Here is a 20770-nt window from a genome sequence, read left to right as displayed (position 1 = left end):
GATCAACGAATCTCTCATCATATACTCCCTCCTATCTTTTCAGGGCAGAATTGCAGACACTTTCAAATTCAACCCTAATTCATGGCTTTTTTTCAACAGTGACCTGTACTTGTTAAGTAATTCTGCCACGTTAAAGTAAACACGTTATTAGACTTTTATATGCATTAGCAAGGGGAAAAAAGAAAGCTATGTTTCACTTTTTGGCAATTTTTGCTTTCCAGGAGGGGTCTGGAACTTAACCTACCATATGAGTTGGCCCTACTGTATGTGCTTTGCATGTGACCTTTTCGGTGACATACTTGGTTTTGAGTTTATCAAATATCAGCGACATTATACAGAATATCACAATAACCCAGTAATTTCTTTTTTAATATAATTAGAAATAAATTTAAAAAATCAAACCTGCAATTCTATAATGATGTTAATTAAAAAATAATAATAAATTATGATGGAGATGGAGAGTACAATTATGGAGGATGGTTACTGGTTACCTGGTGTTCTCACTTCCTTAAGGGTATATGAAAGTCCTGTTCCAATTTCTGACATTCCATACCTTTCTAATAGTGTGTGACCTGTAATTTCTTCCCAGTAATTCATCACCGGCTGTGGCATTGCAGAAGATCCACTAATCATTAACCTGAAAAGATTTGATATCAATTACTTACTAAGCTTCTAAACACACTGGGAGCATAAAGAGAGAAAAACTACGAATGTATTGAGTATAATGATTGTCTGTATCAGTGTTTCTCAAACTTTTTTTAGTCATAGAACACATATATTTACAGAACACTTACGAAACACAAGTTTAGCTGGAGCCAAAGAACTGTTTGCTAATATTTTATTACATGCAGCACACTGTGCATCAGGAGCATCTTTATTTCCAATACATGCAAAGCCGAAATTCAAATAGCTGTCATCATACTTTCGTTTTGGTCTTTTATTAGTTGGTTCCAGTTTTTTCACTTTGGATTTTTGAGGAACAAAAGGCTACAATTGTTCATCCTCACCTTGAAGTGTGATAATATTGTGTTTGTTTTCATCAACCACAGTTGCACTACTAGGAGTACTTGCTTCTCGTTTTAAAGTTCCTTTTTTCAACCACAAATCCATGGTCATTATTTTAATAATAATATTTCAAAATACTGATAATTATCAAAAAAAAATGTATACAAGGAAGTGAGTTTAGTTATGATATCCGCTCACTTCCCCCCCCCTTCAACCCGTGTACTCCAGGCTAAATCGCATACGAATGGCATATTACATCACTATATTGCTACTTTTTCATAGCTGTCATTACTTCTACACATACTTCTCTATGCAAAAGCCCACCAAGATAAAGTGTTCCGCGATCTATTTGATTATTAGTCTATCCCAGTATATTAATAAGCGAAAAAAAATTATGTTAAAAATTATGATACAAAAGTGGTGTATATGCTACAAATATGCAAAATTTATTTATTTTATTATTATTTTTTAATTATTAATTACAATTTTTCACGGAACACTAGTATTCCACAGAACACAGTTTGGAAAACGCTGGTCTATATGCAAAACTGGAGAAGGTACTAATCAGAATGTCTTATTATGGAGGACTTTAACTATCCAAACGTAAATTTGAATATGTATGTAGAGCATGCACCTTGTAGCAGTTAGTTCTTCTGGATAACTGCTTTCTATATCAATATATTACAGATGCAATCAGGAGAATCAATATTCTTGAAACATTCATTACTAAAGATTCATCTACCTGCTATTAAAAGTCTTCAATATAAGGAGCCACTAGAAGGCAGTGATCACAACATTTTGGTGTGGGATATATCAAAGAAAATATATACATAATTCAGAGCAACATTTTGGTAGAATTTCTTCTACCAAAAAAAAAAGAATTTCTTTTCTTTTCTTTTCTTTTTTAAGAAGAATTATGCTGGATATAGGCATAATTTTAGTTCACTTGATGGCTAATTAATGTAGTAGGAACAGCTGAAACTCCTAATGACTACACACTTTAAATGGGGGAAAAAAACAGTATTTCCAGAAAATAAATCTAACCATCAAGACAAACTGAAAATAGATAAATAATTGATGAAATAAATGTCAGAAAAGAAAGTAGCATGGGGTGATTATGCATTATCAAGAAGCCTTGTTCAATGTGGAATGTAAAAATTGGTCCATAATCAAGTTATTTAGGGGATGAGACAAGCTAAGACAAATTAAAAGAAGGATATAGAAATATGACCCAAGAATGACAGTAAAGAATTTACTCCATAATGGTGACAATGTGGAGTAAATTTCATCAGTGAAGTTAAAATAAGATTATGAGTCAGATTAACTCTACAGTGTAACACCAGTGAATAACTTACAATAAAAAAATTAAAATATCTATTAAAGCAATTTCAATATTCTTTATTACGGCTTTGACTTTCATCTGCATCATCAATTATGTTAGAACTGGAAAACATATGGCCATAAAAAATTCACATCTTAAAATCCTTACTGAGAATGTAAGTATATTGTGCCTGCTTTGTCACTTTTTTTGGGGGGTGACCAACTTTATTAAAAAAATTAATTAAAAGATGATAAACAATTGCCTTTATTTCAAATTGTCCTATTCTTGCATTTAGCCCCTCTGAACATGTGCAGTCCAGCGCAGGTTGTTCTTCCTTAACAGTTTCTAATTTCTTTGATGAGTGACTAATACACTGTTTTATTTATTTATAGTTATACATTTTATACCAACAATAACAGCAACAACACCTATTTCAATCATTGACATTCATCTTTGTTGGTGCACTGTTGTATTACTGCAACTAAAAAATATATATTATTTGTTATTGGTCTTTTATAATGTTAAAATAATCAATGATATAAAGTGCATAATTTTAAATTAGTCCTAGCCTTTATTCCAAAAGCTAGAGTAAAAAAAAAATCCAAAAAATTATGAGAAAAATGTTCTTCATTTTGGCCAGCTACACATTTATTGCCTTTTTCTGGCTGTCTTCTTCTTTTCTATACAGCCATTTCATCTTCCATAGTGTTTACAGTCCATTAAAAATGATATATTCAATAATGAAATTATTCGCACTATTAACGCATTACTTACGTACATGGTATAGCAATATTTGACACTTGCTTACATTATTGCAAAAATACATTACTGGATAAACAGTGATTAGGTAAAAAATAACAAATGGCATCATAATGCATACTGATGAGGTGAGCATCACAGATATGCAAATGCATATTATATATAGATATTAAATGGTATACAGAATTCAATGTATGGCTGCTTGTGTGATATTTTTTCTAGCATGTCCATTTGATATTTAAAGAAGTGGTGAAGACCGATTTTACAAAATCCACAGTGGTATTCCATTTTTGGCAGAATAATCATCAGACTGAATCCTAAGAGGCACAGATCCTTGACCATACCATACCATATTGTCATTGTTAATGCTGGCTTGTGGATATTAGTGGACCTAAACCCATTAGATTCTGAGCCCCTCTTAATGAGAGAACTTAGAAGCTGCACCATTTTTGAATCTGTCAACCATTGGTGTAAGATGGGGGTGGAGACTTGCTCTCTTTCCAGTACACGTTTGTAACCAGTGAGCTTTTACCGTATGGCTTCCTATCACATTTCAGTAAAGAATGTAGTACTATTTCAATGCAAGTATTGAAACATTTTGAGAAAACAATGCTACTCTGCTTTATGTTTTTCTATCTTTAATCTCCAGTCACTTTTGCATTTTTAATGGCTACTAACTGAGGCAACCTGTTATGTAATGAAGCCAAGGCTTTTCACAACAGTGCCTTCCAGTTTTTAGTAAATAAAGGATTCACCTTCTTGGCAATATTATCCGATGAAAAATGATATTAGTAACTTAAGATCACCTTGCAGATAAACATAGTTGTTTCTAAAGAGTGTAAGCCCAAACTACATGATATCACCTTCACTTGTGGATCAAGAGTGTTCCTAGACAGTAAAGACAGAAAAACAATGTAGAGTAGTGAAAACAATGCTACTCTGTCTTATGTTTTTCTGTCTGTTATTTTTCAAACTTTTCTTATCACATGTTTTTATGGATAGATTATGTATTTGTAAATGACAGCCCACAGTTTAAAACTCATTTAAAATTCTTAATTGATAAAGACCATATGCAACTAATGTGTTTTCTATCCTTTTTTCATTTTACTGCATAGATGATGTACTAAAGACCTCCCTGGCCCTCTAGGGCAGCAAGAAGTTCTACCATAACCAAATAACATAAATAAAATGGCAAAAAAAATTCAAAGTCATAGAATTAAAGAAAGAAAGGTTCATACCTCATTTTTTCCATACAAGAAGATTTAACAAATTCTTTAGTGTGAACATTTTCAGACCTTTCAAAACGATTTTGATATTCTTCAATTAACTTAACATACATTGTTGGCACTCCCATGAAAATATTCACATGTGGTAATTTTGGATCTTCTTGTATAAAATGATCCCATATCTGAAATAGTTTTTGAATAGCCATCAAACTCATTTAATCCAAATTGAAAATTCAACATAAAAGAGTAAACTAGTTATTTTAAGAAATTTCTTAAAATCTAAAGGAACATACCACATTAAAGTGGAGACAATTGCACATTTTCAAAAACTATTATAAAACTTAAGGAGCAGGCATGTAGCAGATGGAAACAGCACAAATGCAATCATATAACTTTTTATTAATATAATTGTTTTAAATAACTTTATATTAATATAATTGTTTTAAATAACTTCTTTATTAATATAATTTATTAATATCAAAGTAACAACATTTATTGAAGATATCCAAAATTTTAATTTAAAAAAAAATATATTATTTTTTTGGCCACATGTCCCATGCTCAAGGTGCAGCAGGCATGGCCAGACAGGTGGTTAATGGCATTTATCATAGATGAAACGTAAAAATACAGAACTATTATAAAAAAGAAACACTATTTACTACAAAATAAGTAAATGCCAGAAATAGGGTAAATTCTTAGCAGGATGAAATATCGATACCTGTATACCAAGAAATTCCAATATTCAAATAAAATAAAACCATAAACTAAAAATAAGATAAAGCAAAGCAACATGTACCCCCAGTAGTGTGTGTCACTTTGCTTTTCCCAACATTCAAATAAAATAAGACCATAAGATAAAAATACAATAAAGTATTATTCAGCACATGCAATGTAGTTATCACCTGAGTAAACATTTGGTGGGAGATAGTAATTCTTTCATTTGTAAATAAATCATGAGTTATACAATTAAATTAAATCATCATTACTACTGTTCTACATGTCATGATTATAAATATAAAAATATCCTTCATTTTTTATGCAAGTTAAAATAAAACAAAAATAAAGCCATTTGAAAAAACGAATCTCTGAAAGTAAACAGCTGGATTTAGATTTCTAGAATGAGAATTTATTTTTAGTAAAAAATCATTTTTCTGATGGAAAATCTTATTACCTCCTCCTCAGATCAATCAATACCAGGTAAAAAATTTTAGAAAAATTTAGATAATATCACCTACACATCTGAAGTAGTTGCCAAATCAAATTGAAATTTTATCAGTAACTTTTGGCACACTTAGGGTGCTGTGATATAAATATCATCAAAAAATGTGATATTAAAACTCAAATACTGCACTCTTTACACAATTCAAGGTCACCAAAAACTGATTTTGAAATTTAAAAGCTCAAGGTCAATGTATCTGTGTAACTAAGGAGACAAGGTCAGGTTCATTGTAATATATACATTAATTTCAATAAAAATTTATTAATAACTGTATTTTAAACAAGTTTTAAATATCTACATATATAAAACGCTTAGGTATGCTGCCCAAATTTTCCAACTGCTAATTGTTGCCAGCACCTGTTCATACGGTTCACCTCGCATGACCACCATACCAGGCATTCTTTATTAATTTTTGTACCAACGTTTTTCGACTGAAGAAAGGTAACCTATGCCTGAAAGCTATCAATGTTTATTTTATCTGTCTTCAATTTTAATAAACCATTCTAAATTTTAAGAAGTGTAAAAATGGCTGAACAGTATGTAAGAACTTTGAGAAAATGTAGAAGAAATGCTAATGAAATGAAACATTAGAGGAAAGATCTAATAGATTAAAAGAACAAAACGAGACTCTATGACTACAAAGACGGACAACAAACACTGAAGAAAGAGAAGCAAGATTGGAAATGAGAGACGCTGTAGGACTAATAAAATAGAAGTACTGGATGCGAATAATCAACAAGCTGTAATTAATGTGGAAGAGCTTGATATAGGAAATATGTGTTACAATTGTGAGTATTGCAATACAAGATATTGGGGACATGAGTTAAATACATCAAATAAATACACTAAATGCTGTCATGATGAAAAGGTTTCACTCAACCCACTGTCTGAGACACCTACTGTATTACAAGAGCTGCTTACAGGGGATAACACATGAAGCAAATAACTACAGAGAACATATACAAGAGTACAATTCAGCAATGGCATTTGCATCAATGGGTGCAGAGATTAAATCACCACCTGTAAATGGTCCATACTGTTTTAGAATAGAAATGGAAGGTTTACCTCTATGATGTCTTGTAGAACACTTCAGTTGGGTGTTAACACCCAACTTATTTTTGTGGGGCTATGTAAGGAAATAGGTTTCATGTTTAATATACTGTGAATCTATTTCTAACTTTATTTATAAAGAATTCTGAAACAGAATTTTAAAGATTTCTGCACTTTATTTATAATCATCAAGTAAAATGTAGTTGTACAATTTTTTTTAACTTCCTTGTAATGAAATAATTATACTTACCACTTTGGTTTATGTTTTGTGTAAACAGAATCATAAACTCTCACTGTTCTTCTCAACCAGTGAGACATTCATGAAAGTTAATACAAAAGTAATAATTCATGCATATTGCTCTATATTTCTGATTTTTTAAATTAATTATATACCTTCTGGACATCAAATTTGGATAACATGACACAACAGGCTCCAGTGCTTAAGGGAGTGAGAAATGCATTTACAACTCCATGGATGTGATGCAGTGGTAGAGCAACTAGAATGGCATCTTTGCTATTGATTTCCCACACTTGTAATAGAGCTGATGTCTGTAAAGGATTCATGAACATATACAAACTTAAACATAAAATGAACAATATCATAAATTTACACTGCTCTACCAGTAATATCTGGTTACCACCTACATTGATAGTTGGCCATGTCTTACCCAAGCACCATGTGTCAGACAACTATAAATATGCTCACAGGAGTTCAAGGAGACAGTAGTATGACTGTGGATGCAAGATACTACAAATAATGGAGTTAACAGACTTTCATCCAAATGATAATAGGGTGCTGCATAAGCAATCTGTCTGTATATGACATTTCAATGGCACTGAAGAGCCCTAGGTTGATGATTTGTGATGTGATCTGCAAATGGAAGCAGACTGTTGTAGAAACATCATGAAACGACCCAGTAAACTTCTGAAGCTGACAGAACGTGACAGGAGAAGCTCTACAAATAATCATCTAAAAGATCAAAATTGTTGTGGCACACACACAGGAGGCTCTCAGTAAGACAACTGAAGCACATGTCAGCACCAGTACAGTGAACAGGACACTGCATGATATGGGTTACTACAGTTGTGCAGCCATCCACAAGCCACTAACCATCCTGACTAATGCCAGATGCTATCTAGATTGGTGTAAGGCCTGTAGTTCTTAGAACATAGACCAAAGGAAAGTTATGCTTTGTAGCAATAAGTCCCAGTACATGGTCTACCAGTGTGACTGTCATGCCTTGGTGTGGCAGATGGCCAGAGAAACTGCTGGACTCTATCATCTCAATAATGAAGTTTGGCAGAGGCAGCATGATGATCCAGAGCCGTTTTTCGTGGTTTGGCTGGAATGATTGGTTGTTTGGACAAATCAAGAATGCTTGGTTTGTCCAAAACAAATAGGTCTATCTAGACATCCTGGTAATAATGTGTTACCTGCATTGTGGCAGCACATTGGGAAAGGCTCATATCTTTATTAGCAGGAAAATGCCCCATGTCATACTCCTTGAATTGAGTGAGCAGATGTGTGTGAGAAGAGAGCATCCAGAAAAACAGAGCTAAACTGCTTTGAAGGCCAAAGCTGGAACAAAAGTTCCCACACACCTTAGAGAATATTTATATAAGAAACTAGTGGAGAGTATTCTACAGAGGCTAGAGGCTGTCACAAAGGCTAAAAGTTTTGGCTCACATTATTAGTTTTCTTGTAAATAAAGATTATTTGTAGATATGCAAGTATTTGGATATTAATAGTAGGGTAGGGTATATGAATCTCACTTAAAATTTTTGAGAACTATAAATTAAGTTAACTTCAACACACAAAATTTTATTTTTTAAATTTCATTAAACATATACAATGCACAAAAAATATACATAACAAAAAAATGTCACAACCCCAAATATTAATAAACAAAAATTGGAAAATTTGTTTAAGGATTTGTGTTAATATTCCAAATCCGAACACCGATTTTAGCATTAGTAGAGGCATATGATGGAAGAGCAAGTTTATATACCATTAGCCAAAAAAAAAAAACCCTTCCCATTTCACCCATCAAATTTTACAGCACAGTACTGGTGTAAGGAAAAATTATTATTAGCCATATGGTGCAAGGAAGTCTAAGGCTTATGCTGCACCAGCCAAAAAAAAATTTGAGTGTTTTTTGAAATACTGGATAAAAATATAGCAAGATATAGGAAATACTGGATAAAAATATGGAAAGATATAGGAAATAAAGGACATAATGCACATGTGACTAATGAATGTTCAAGAAAAAAAATCACCCAACAGGCATATATTTTACTGTGTCCATCTGCTTGGTGAGTGACTTTTTTATTAATCATTGGAAATACAGGACATGTATTTCCAATGATTAATAACTCACTAACTAAAGGAAAACTTTCTGCAATTCAGTCTACAACTCTTCCCACATGCACCTTAGTTTAAACTTATGTCCCCTGGTGCTGATATCATTTAATACCTTGTAATTTAACCTTTATTCATTTTATTATCTACTCTCAGAAACTTGCAAACCTCAATCAGATACCTTATAAAGTACCCATATTTTGTAGTCCACATATCTGAATCTCTTTCATATAGGTGAGCTTTTGTCAATATACTAGGTGCACTGGCCATCTCTGGAGTTTTTCAAAAAAGCTGGATGTGTTTCAGGTGCTGGCGCTACACCTGGGTGCAGTATTCTAAGTGCAATCTCACAAGTGCCTGGTATAATGGGATTATAACCACCCATCTCTACTTGTTTGATATATTATAAAAAGAACAGTGTGGGTCCTCTTTCTGCAATGTAAGAAATTCATGTTCGAAATTCATGTTCTCTCAATCAAAATCCTCAATCCCTTCCTTCCTCTACTGTTTTTAATTCAACAGTTCCAAGTATATAAATTATAGTGTATAAATCAGCATTTAAGGAACTGGTAGTGGATATTCAGGAAGTTAAAGCTGTTTGTGCAGGAAAGGTTTCTCAAACTGGAAGGTAGAATGCAATATGCTATCATCAGCAAACTGTGGATACAATTTCCAGTCAATGGAAGGTCATGAATATACAAGAGGAAAAGAGTGGGAGAAAGAACTGAACTTGAGGAACACCAGCATTACTGGAGAAGTTAGAAGACAGAGAACGATCTACCATCACCCCCAGTGAGCAGTCAGAGAGAAAACAAGATACCCAATTACAAAAAACAGTTGGCAAACCATAAAATGGAAGCCAATTAAGAAGACCTTTATGCCAAATGCGATCGAAAACCTTTGAGATGTCAAGAGCAACTGCCTGTGTCTCACCGAACTTTACCATTGAATTTGTCCATAAATGGGTAACATAAGCCAGAATATCACCAGTGGATCTACACTGATGGAATCCATACTGGTGATTGTTGATCAGACAGAAGGTTTCTAGGTAGTTTAAGAGTTGGCGGTTAATTTATTTCTCCATTACTTTAGAAAGAAGATAAGTAATTGCAATGGGATGATAATTAGATGGGAGGGATTTGTCACCCTTTTTAGGAACTGGCTAAATATGAGCACATTTCCAAGCAGAAGAGAAAACACATTTGGAAAAAAGATGACACAGAACAGGAGTAAGTTCAGGAGCACAGGCTTTGAGAACAAGTGGAGAAATACCATCAGGACCTGGAGCTTTCTTAGCATTGAGATTGTTCAAAATCCTTCTGGCATCCTTTTAATGGAAGATCACAGGAGTCATTAAATGGAATGTACTGGGAATTGTAGGTGGTGGTTTACTAAGATGGATGAAAAGTAGGATACTAATAGATCAGTTTTATCATTGGCTGAAGATGCGATACATCCATCTTGTTTTGACAAGATGGTTGACTATTATTTGGGCAAGAAGCAAGTTTTCTACTCTTAGACTGTTCAAAATCTAGTTTAAACTGATTAATAACTGCTTTACAATTCTTGGCAAGCTTTGGTGTAAGCAGAAAATGAACCTGGAGATTTGGATACAAGCCAATTGCGATATGCAACATACTTGTCTTGAACAGCATTAGCACATTTATTGGAAAACCAAGGTTTAGAAAAGGATGAGATTTTACAGTGGATTGCGAAATAAAGGATTTCTTTCCTACAAGAATAATTTCACTGAGACGATCTCATCGACCATTGACATCATAAGGTTTGAAACAGTAATCCGACTAAGGAAAAGAAGTCTCGCAGATCATCCCACTTTGCATTCTCGTTATGCCAAATACAAGGCTGAGAATGGCCACAAGAGAAAGGCTCCATTGGAGAAGAGACCATCACCAAGTTGTGTTCTGAGATGCCTAGAGCACCGCACACTTCGACTGTGTACTTAGAAGGGTGGTTTATGAGAAAAAGATCAAACGTGTTAGCTACATGGTTAGGGTCGTCTGGTATGTAAATGAATAATCTGTGCAAGATCATTAGTAATTGCAAAAGCCTCAGTATCTCGACCAGTTTGGTCCATGTGACTAGAAAACAGAAGCCAGCTGGCTGGAGTTGTGAATATTAAAATCACCATGGAAAATTAGTTCACTGTTACGAAAGTTGAACTGGAGAAATTCAAGTTTCAAAAAGAGAAAGTCAAAGAGTTCCAAGTGATTAGTGGAGTTGGAAGAACAATAGAGGCAAGAGATGGATTTGACAGAATGTGGTAGAGAGATTTTAAGCCACAGAAGATCGAAAAGAGGAGATTCCAAATTACTAAGTCTATGACAGGAAACATCAGAATGGACACATGCACAAGTACCACCTTTGAGGCAAAAGGAATCATACAGCAAATAATTCGGACAACTGAGATGAGCAGTGAATCAACCAATAACTGGGATTCTGTCAGAAAAAAGTACTCGGGGTTTGGCAGACTGCAAGTGGAAATGGACATCATTGAGATTAGAACTGAGACCCTGTATATTTGTGAAATGAATGAGGAAGTATTTGGGAAGTTTAGATCTTTGCACAGATAAGTTTGTTCTTTATTTTGACAATTCATGGTGTATTCAGAACTAAGAAAAGATGGCGAGGACAAGCTGCATGACGTAATGAAATTTTTGAATATGGTGTACCCAGCACCTTAACATAATGTGGTCTCGACAATGGCCCCCACCTCATACACACTACTTGAACTCTCTCCAGTCACTATCTGGAAAAGTAGAGGCATTAAGATTATACCCTAACTGATCTGGAAGCCTCCTAAAGAGTTACCAATAGATTCAGTACAGTAGACTATCTAGCAGCTGGCCTGCAAACACCGTTTTAGATCTGTACCCTTAAAATGTAAGGAAGATTAGATCTCATCATAACCTCAAAAGACATCAATGATATTGCATGATGGAAGAGATGCAGGTGTTGCCGGAGCTTTGCTCTGGAGACTAAACATCTATCACCTCAAGCCTCCAATAAGCAAAGTGGTAGTATTGCACTGGATGATGAGGGACATCTACCACCAAGTATTGCCTGGTAGCACAGAGGGGCAACATTCCTCCATGTGGTGTGGGTACCACATCTTGATTCCTGCTTACGTTGATTCACACCTGGGTGGTCACCTCCAGTATGCTAGGTGCCGTATTTCAGGACTTGCACATGGGGGTTATACCCAAGGTTACTAACAGTCCCACCACTGTGGAGGTATGAGCAGAGGATTTGGCTGTCCAGATTGACCAGACTTTGCCGATATTAGGTCCATTTCACTTCAGTGTCACCCAAATATCAGCTCCATCAGTGTCTTAGACTCCCAGGTAACAAGCACAGCTTGGCATACCCGAGAGAATGTCTATGACAGCCAAATGTACAGGTATGACACTTCACAAAAATTAGTGGCACCTATTTTACTATTTTTAAGTATTAATCATTTCAAAATAACGTAAAAAAAAAAAACAAACAGGGCCCTAATGAACAAACAATGATAAATCACATGCTGCATACAGAATGAAAAACTGGGTGGTGTGTGTATAGTCAAAATCATTTAACAACAGTTAAATGATTTTGACTAGCATTATACACACATCATTGATCAAATTATTATTATTATTAGCTATATGGTGCAAGGAAGCCTGAGGCTTATGCTGCAGCAGCCAAAAAAAAAAAAAAAAAAAAAAAAAAATTTTGAATTGCCCTGATAGAGAGAGAGAGAGAAGAAGAAGGGAATTGCCAACAAAGAGAAGAATGATGATATCCAGCTGGGGACCCTGAGTGTGCCAAGCCTATGGCCAAGCAGTAATAACTAAAATCATGAAATGCTAATGTATTGTGCTTATAAATTGTATATATTTTAGGTCAGAACATCAGATATTACTCATTTATATGTAATTCATCATGTATATTGGGCACCATTCCGATTTGTCACATACATTGATGATGTCACACTTGATTATAAAAATTGAGATATTTTATTAATGGGCTTTCTGTTTCATAAAATTTTACATTTCAATCTGTTATGTAAACAGGAGGGGAAAAACGCCAAGTTTCTGGGAGATAAAAAGCATATACCTCTGCTTGAAATCAGTTACAATTATAAAAAAGCCTTTATAAAGGATTTCTCCACCATGAAAAAGAAATTTAATCTCAGACATTTTTCAAACAGTTTAAAAAAAAAGCATCTTGTGGGGTGGCAATTATTGATATTCAACAATCAGTAATCAGGCCTGAATATGGGAATTGTATCATGCAATGATCATCAGTAATAATTCACATTCATGTCTAATAAATTTTAATGAAGGCATAGAAATATAAAAACTGTACTTTTAAATAGCAAAGTATAAAATAAAAAAAAATTAATGGAATATCTAGATTACCTGGGCATGTAAGTTGCTGTGAGTCAATACAACTCCCTTTGGAGGTCCTGTGGTCCCACTTGTATATATCATGAGTGCATCCATATCTTTAACTTTACTCCAGTCCTCTAAAAGTTTGTCCCTTTCTTGTTTGGAAAAATAGGAATGGGGATCAAGTACATAATCCTTTCTTTTGTCATTTGGATGTTCCACAGAAAGAAGAGGAATATTTAACTGTTTTGCCAATGGACTTATCTTATCAGAAAATTCTTTTTCAGAAATTATTAAGGCACTTTGGCTGTCTCGAATATAATATTCCATTTGAGGAACTGGATGAGCCTTACACAATGGCACAGCAACATTCTCAGATATCCAACATGCCAAATGTGCAACAGCATGAGAAGCATCGCTTGGACACAAAAATGATATCCTTTGATTATTTTTAAGCTGTTTATCTTGAAGGACAGCTCTTATTTTTTCTGCTAAAATAATACTCTCTGATAAAATCTCTTTATACTTGTACTGTCCCTTATTATCAACAACTGCTAAATGATCTGGGTATTGCTGAAGCTTCTTATAGAATGGGATGAATGGAGGTGGAAATCCTGCATCTAAGGAATAAGTTCGAGCAACATGATTATAACTTTGCAACTTGTATAGCCTTTTGAATAATTGTATGTGTTTATTTTTGCAGATGAAGTATAAAAGAGTGGCCATATCACAAAATCCTAAAATATAATAAAAAAAATAATTCACACTTTTGATATGCATTAAAATTTATAAGATATATTTAATAATTAATTTAATATTAGTAGTAGCAAAAAAAAGCAAGAAAGGAAAGCTTTTATGATACTAATTCTTAAAACAATTTTACAACCTGCATAGCCAAAATCCATGCGCCCAGTAATGACCTACAATTTATACTAGTTCAGTTGAACCAGTTATTACAAATGTAATAAACTGCAGAACTATTGATAAAACAAGTGTGTTTATAATATATAAAAATAATAATATCAAACTGTAAAACAGTAAGATACAATAATTTTTAAATTGCACAAGCAATTTTTTAATAAAGCAGTCCTATAAAAAATGAATACATAGAGAGGAAGGAGGGGAGAGGGATGAGAGAAAGGAAAAGCGAATGAAAAATTACAGTAATTTCTATTATGTGGTCTACTACTATGGTTTTTTGATTCAGCAACTAAAATTCTAGTTATCCAAATTTTTTTTTCCCTTTTAATTTAGCCACCCTTAATTTCACTTGAAGAAATTGATACATTTAATATTTATTTGTACAGAATAAACTATCACCTACCTATAATAAAATTATGAAATCATAATCAAATTAAAAACATAACAAATTTATGAATATAATAAAATAATACATAATAAAATTATGAAATCATAATCAAATTAAAATTATATGATTATAATTTTAATTATGATTAATTAAAATCATAATAAATTTATGAATATAATAAAATTACAAATATAATAAAATAAAATATAATAAAATTATGCTGCATTAGCTTGCTTTCTAGCATATGATGCAAGAAAGCAAGCTAATGCAGCATCAACCAAAAAACAAAAAAAAAACTATCCATTTCACCCATCCATTCACTCCAAAAGGTTGTCCAGTTCTTCCTTGAATTTATTTAAGTAATCAAATCTGTAACAACAGATGAAAGTTTGTTCCAGCAATCAACTACCCCACTGGCTAAAGGCAAATTTCCACACATCTATTCTACAACTGTATTTTCACAATTATGCCCCCTTTTTATGACCCCTCAGGTAATTAACCTGGGCAAGAAGAAAAATTCTCATCAGCATTGAGCCTGCTCAAACCATTCAACCTTATACACCTCAATCAGATCACCTCACAGGCTAATCACCAGACACTGCAATTTACAGAACATAAGTCTTTCAAGGTAAGAGCACCCCTTTGTTCCCCCTCACCAATCTTATTGCCCTTCTCTGTACTCTTTCTAGCAACTCTACATCCTTCTACAAATTAAGTCTCCAGACCTGTATGCAGTACTCAAGGTTTGGCCTGACCATTGCCTTATACAAAAGGATAATCACCTTATCCATGCTAGCAAAATTCATGTACATCATTGATAAGACCCCATGACCTGCTCGGGCAGCCTGTCTACACTACTCAGAAAACTTCATATCTGATTGCACAATTACCCCCAGGTCTTTTTCATTCCCCACTACCCTGAGTGTAGTACCACACAGTTGGTACATTTCTCTGGGGTTACTGCTACTCATATTCAGTAGTTTGCATTTGTCAATATTAAATTCAGTGGCCACTTCTCAGCCCATTTGCCCAACTTTTCTAGATCCTGTTGTAGTAGCATACTGTCATTAACAACCCTGCCAACCTTTATGTCATCTGCAAACTTCAACATTAAGCCTGATATACCTTCATCAATATCATTGATAAATATACAAAACGACAATGGGCCCAACACCAAACCCTGGGGTAATCCACTAATAACATTGGTCAATGAAGAGCAGTGTCCATTGATTACCACTCTGTCTTCTCCCACTCAACCATCCTTTTATCCATTGTAGCAACTTGCCCTTAATACAATATTACTCCAATTTTTGTACAGTAGTCTTCCATGTGCAACAGCATCAAAAGCTTTTCTGAAATCCAAGTATATGATATCAGAATTATTTTTTGCATCCAGTTCCTTTGTAACCACATCATAGTACCCAATCAAATTGGTTAGACAAGACTTTCCCTTAACAAACTCATGGTGTGTCTGAATTATTACTGCAGTCTTGTCTTGATGATCCTGCAATACTTCTTTAAACAGTGACTCATTTTTTTTCCCCCCGGAACAGAAGTTAAACTTATAGGTCTGTAATTACTCGTGTTACCCTATGAACCCCCTCTGTGAATTGGGGATACATTTGAACATTAAGCTTCTGTCTTCCACTTCCCTACAGAATTCCACATGTGTAAATGTAGATGCAAAATACTCATTCAGTTTGTCAGCTATCTGAGAAGGATCATCCATATTCAAACCATTGATATCAAGTGAACGGTAGATGGGACACTTGCCCCCATCTACCCTGCCCTCGTTCATGGCACTGGGCACAATATTGATATCTTACCACAGAAGACAAAATGTCTAGGCCTAGTCCATCCACTGTTTTTTTTTTTTTTTTTTTTTAATCACTTTTTTAAGTCAAAACTAGATAATCATTCATTTTTAAATCAGGACTGGAAAAAGGGTTTCATACATAATCTCTAACCTTTGTTTTTAAAGGGAAGAGGGTCAAAATGCAACATGAAAAATATATTTAGAACCAGCTGGGGTTCTAAATATATCACCTTTCGTTACTACCTATTATCTTAGGTGCTACAGTTTATTGGGTTTTTCAAATATTATATGCAACATGCAGAAATACTACTCTAGAGTAGTATTTATGCAATATGAAAAAATACTGTTCTAGATATGTATGTCAGCCACTGGCTTCAACCTAAGTGCTATATCAATATTGCCAGATTATTAAAACTAACACATGATGCAAATTTTAATGCATGAAAAGACCATTATGTTAATGTATATATATATATATATTTTTTTTTTTTTCACTTTTTGTAGTCTCAACTTTTTTTGTAGTCTTTGCACAGTGCCTATTCCTTAGCAGTAAAGAGGGCCAATAGGAATAAATCAATGACCTCCAAAAACCTAATCTTAGTAAATACTACATGTTCACCTGGTATGTTGTCAATCAAACAGCATGCAATAAGCACCTTGGCAGTTGGGTTGGCATATCAACTGTCTTAAGTAGGTTAAGTTAGGAACATTACCTGTTAATTTTCATATTAACAGGTAATGTTCAATTATGCAAACTAAATGATATAGTTAGGTTAGATTCTAAGCTGGCCTAATATGATTTATATTTTAAGTACTGCAATATGTTAAATCATGTCATTTCATTTCCAACAAAATAATTATATTATATAATATTATGCAGGTAATATATTACAATATAAAGTAATGAATTAATTAATAAATTAATGAGCATAACATTTATAATTATATTATACTCATTTTTATGAGAATACACATTGCAAAAGGCATATGGCTTTGAGCTATAAAGCCCACACAATAAACAATTTATATATAGCAATAATGATCAGGTTATACAGTTCACTTATCACTTTTATCAGCCAATCCCCAATAATGAATGAGAAGCACATGACGTTTTTGATTTAATATAGTTAGAGAAGGACGTTGCGTGGTTATTTTCCATTAAGATTATTACTATATTTAATACCACTCTTATACCATGTGAAATTAATAATGCAGTTTATTAGGCTATTTATCTAAACTACTATACATTAAGGTACCTATATATGTATTGTATGTACTGTATATACATGCACATCATTTTTCTGGAACCATTGGCAAGAGGAGTCTGTCAGCTGCACTGTCTAATGATGGGTATTGGTAAGATATCTAAAACATTACCTTAATGTATAGTAGTTTAGGCCAGTGGCATATCCAGGTATCATCATAAGGGGTGGGGCATGGCAACCAGGCTTTTGAATTTTTTTTTTAGAACACCTCCTGCATCCTTTTTATTTAATTTCAAATTTTTGGTTAAGGGAGCATATGCACACCCTCTGCCCACCCCTGAATATGCCCCTGGTTTATGTGAATAATTTAATAAACTGTACTATTAATTTCACGTAGTATAAGAATGGTATAAAATATAGTAATAATCTTAATGCGTTTGATTGACATCATGCCAGGCCAATTGAACAGATGGCTATTCTATTCAAAAAACGGTTCCTGTGAGTCATAGAAACTGGCCAGAATCAGTTGCAACACCATACCACTGCACATCTGAGCAGGTGGTTGTAGGAGACTACTCCTTTGGTGCAGTTCTAATTTTAACTGTGAAGTTTTAATTGGTGAGATTTTTCACCAATTAAAAGTGTGTCAGTAACCAAATACAGTATTTTTCATTATTATTTTAAAGGGAAATTCAAAATGCAATATTCTATACTAGATCAAACTATTTCGTACACTGACTGTAAATGTTATTCTGTAGTGAAGGTACATTGAACACGTGTATGCCGTCCCCAAACAAAATAAACTGTACAGCCAATGTTACTTCTTCAGCTTGTATATCAGCTGCAGTAAAAATGATACAGTAAAGCCGTAAACCTCTCTAATCATGCCGAGCATAAACGAAATTTTATTTATTTTATAAATGATAATCAAAGAAATTTTCCGCTCACTCCAACAAACCAGATCCGATATGCGGGTGGGAAAATGTCCCTATGTCCGATCGGAGCTCCCAATTCTAATCTCGCTCGCTTAGGAAATATTTTATGCAAATTATGACATCTTAAAAACAAATAAATAAGGGAGTAAAGCCAAGTTTTAGTGGAAATAAATTCATAAATTTGTGCTAAGTACAGTACAGTTTCCCTGAACTTGCGTAACGCCAGTTCTACATCAAACAACACAAACGATAATGGTCTTGTTGTAACATATAACATTTTTTGAAAGAGCATTTAATATCAACAAAGAATTAACACATACCGCTCACACACAAAAATGCAACCTGAGATAACAGTAAAATAAAGAACACCAGAGCGTTCTCTATTTAATAACAGAGAGATCTAACTTTTCACTATTCTACTTTACTTTTTCATATTTTCACTTATAATCACAAGTTCATTAGTCCAAGGTTGATAAAAAAGATAGTGATGAAACTTCGTACGAAGTTTTCTCATCATTTTTCCGAAAGAAAAGAGTAAATTTCATAAAGAGAACACATTCTGAGTTAAAAGCTTTACAAGGATATACAACTTTACAACTTAACATTAGTCCACGACTATCAGTATCCATTGATTACCATTCTCTGGGAGAAAACAGAGTGGTAATAAATGGACACTGCTCATTGTGGACTAATGTTATTAGTGGAGTTCCTTAGGGTTCAGTGTTGGGTCACTGTTGTTTTTGTATTTATAAATGATATCGATGATGGTATATCAAGCTTAATGTCGAAGTTTGCAGACGATACGAAGGTTGGCAAGGTTGTTAAGGACACTAAGACAGTACGCTGCAGAAACAGGATCTAGAAAAGTTCAGCAGATGGGCTGAGAGGTAGCCAATGAAGTTTAACATTGACAAAAGTAAAGTACTACATATGGGAAGCAGTAACCCCACAGTAAGGTATCAACTCTGTGGTACTGCACTGATAGTGGTAAAGGACGAAAAGGACATGGGGGGTCATTGTGCAGGCAGATATGAAGTTTTCTGAGCAGTGCAGACGGTCTGCAAGAGTAGCTCATGGTGTCTTGTCAATGATATACAGGAATTTTTCTAGCAGGGATAAGGAGGTGATTGTCCCCCTGTATAAGGCAATGGTCAGGCCACACCTTGAGTACTGTATACAGGTCTGGAGGCCTCATTTTAAGAATGATGTAGAGCTGTTGGAACGAGTACAGAGAAGCTCAACAAGATTAATAAATGGAACAAAGGGTTGCTCTTACGAAGAAAGGCTTAAGTTTTGCAAATTACAGTGTCTGCAGACTAGGCACCTGCGAGGCGATCTGATTGAACTGAGTAAAGTCATGAATGGTTTCAGCGTGCTCAATGCTGATGGGATTCTTCCTCTTCCTCAGAATAATCACCAGAGAGGGCGTAAATTCAAATTGAGTAAAAACAGATGTAGGACAGATGTGCGCAAGATTGCCTTTAGCCAGCAGGTAGTTGGTTGGTGGAACAGACCTCCATCCTTTGTTGTGGAAGTTGATAGCCTGAACAAATTTAAGGCTGAGCTGGACAGGTATTTGGAACGAACGGAGGGGTGAAATGGGAGCGTTTTTTTTTTTTTTTTTTTTTTTAGCGATGCTGCATAAGCTTGCTTTCTTGCATCATATGCCTCGACTGATGATTATGCTAATGCTAAGGACCAAAGAAACAAGCTTAAAATTGTTTTATTGTTATTATTAGCCATATGGCTCAAAGAAGCCTTGAGACTTATGCTGCACCAGCCAAAAAAAAAAAAAAAAAAAAAAATCGCGAGTTACCCTGAGAGAGAGAGAGAGAATTAAAAAGGAATCACCAAGAAAGAGAAGAATGATGATATCCAGCACAGAACCCTGGGTTTGCCAAGCACCAGATGTGAGCCCCTGGGAAGATTCGGCCTGAGACATGGGCGACCGGGGAAATCGCCCAGGGCCCTGCGCTCGCACAATACACAATACAAAATGGTTAATAAAGTATTTATTATGAATTATACGGTTTTGCACAAAATCAACAATAAATGAAAGAATTGTCCTTGTTTGATGTGGCGGGCGGTCTCTAATTGGCCGATGTGTCGGCTATGTCTAATTACTAATTGGTGCTTGCTGACACCAATCTGCTCATCGTGGACTAATGTTATTAGTGG

General features: G+C 34.3%; 1 protein-coding gene across 2 annotated transcripts in view; it reads right to left on the bottom strand.

Moving 5' to 3' along the window:
* Positions 1-19035, bottom strand: part of LOC150078836 (malonate--CoA ligase ACSF3, mitochondrial-like) — a 53798-nt gene extending 34763 nt beyond the window's left edge. The window contains exons 1-5 of one of the 2 annotated variants that reach the window (XM_090382567.1): positions 18913-19035; positions 13358-14064; positions 6974-7129; positions 4324-4493; positions 492-637 (exon numbers count right to left, since the gene is read on the bottom strand). In XM_090382567.1, coding sequence (XP_090238693.1) covers positions 492-637; positions 4324-4493; positions 6974-7129; positions 13358-14053 — 1168 coding nt within the window. In that variant the 5' untranslated portion in view covers positions 14054-14064; positions 18913-19035. Of the gene's footprint in view, positions 1-491; positions 638-4323; positions 4494-6973; positions 7130-13357; positions 14065-18605; positions 18702-18912 lie in introns of those variants that run through there. The other variant, XM_090382566.1, reaches the window with a different exon arrangement.
* Between the last annotated feature and the right edge of the window lie 1735 nt (positions 19036-20770).

The sequence above is a fragment of the Mastigoproctus giganteus genome, chromosome 10, assembly GCF_048544385.1.
Source record: "Mastigoproctus giganteus isolate SK-2022 chromosome 10, ASM4854438v1, whole genome shotgun sequence".
NCBI lineage: Eukaryota > Metazoa > Arthropoda > Arachnida > Uropygi > Thelyphonidae > Mastigoproctus > Mastigoproctus giganteus.
The sequence above is the reverse complement of the archived record's forward strand: the minus strand, read 5'-3'. Positions and strand labels throughout refer to the sequence as shown.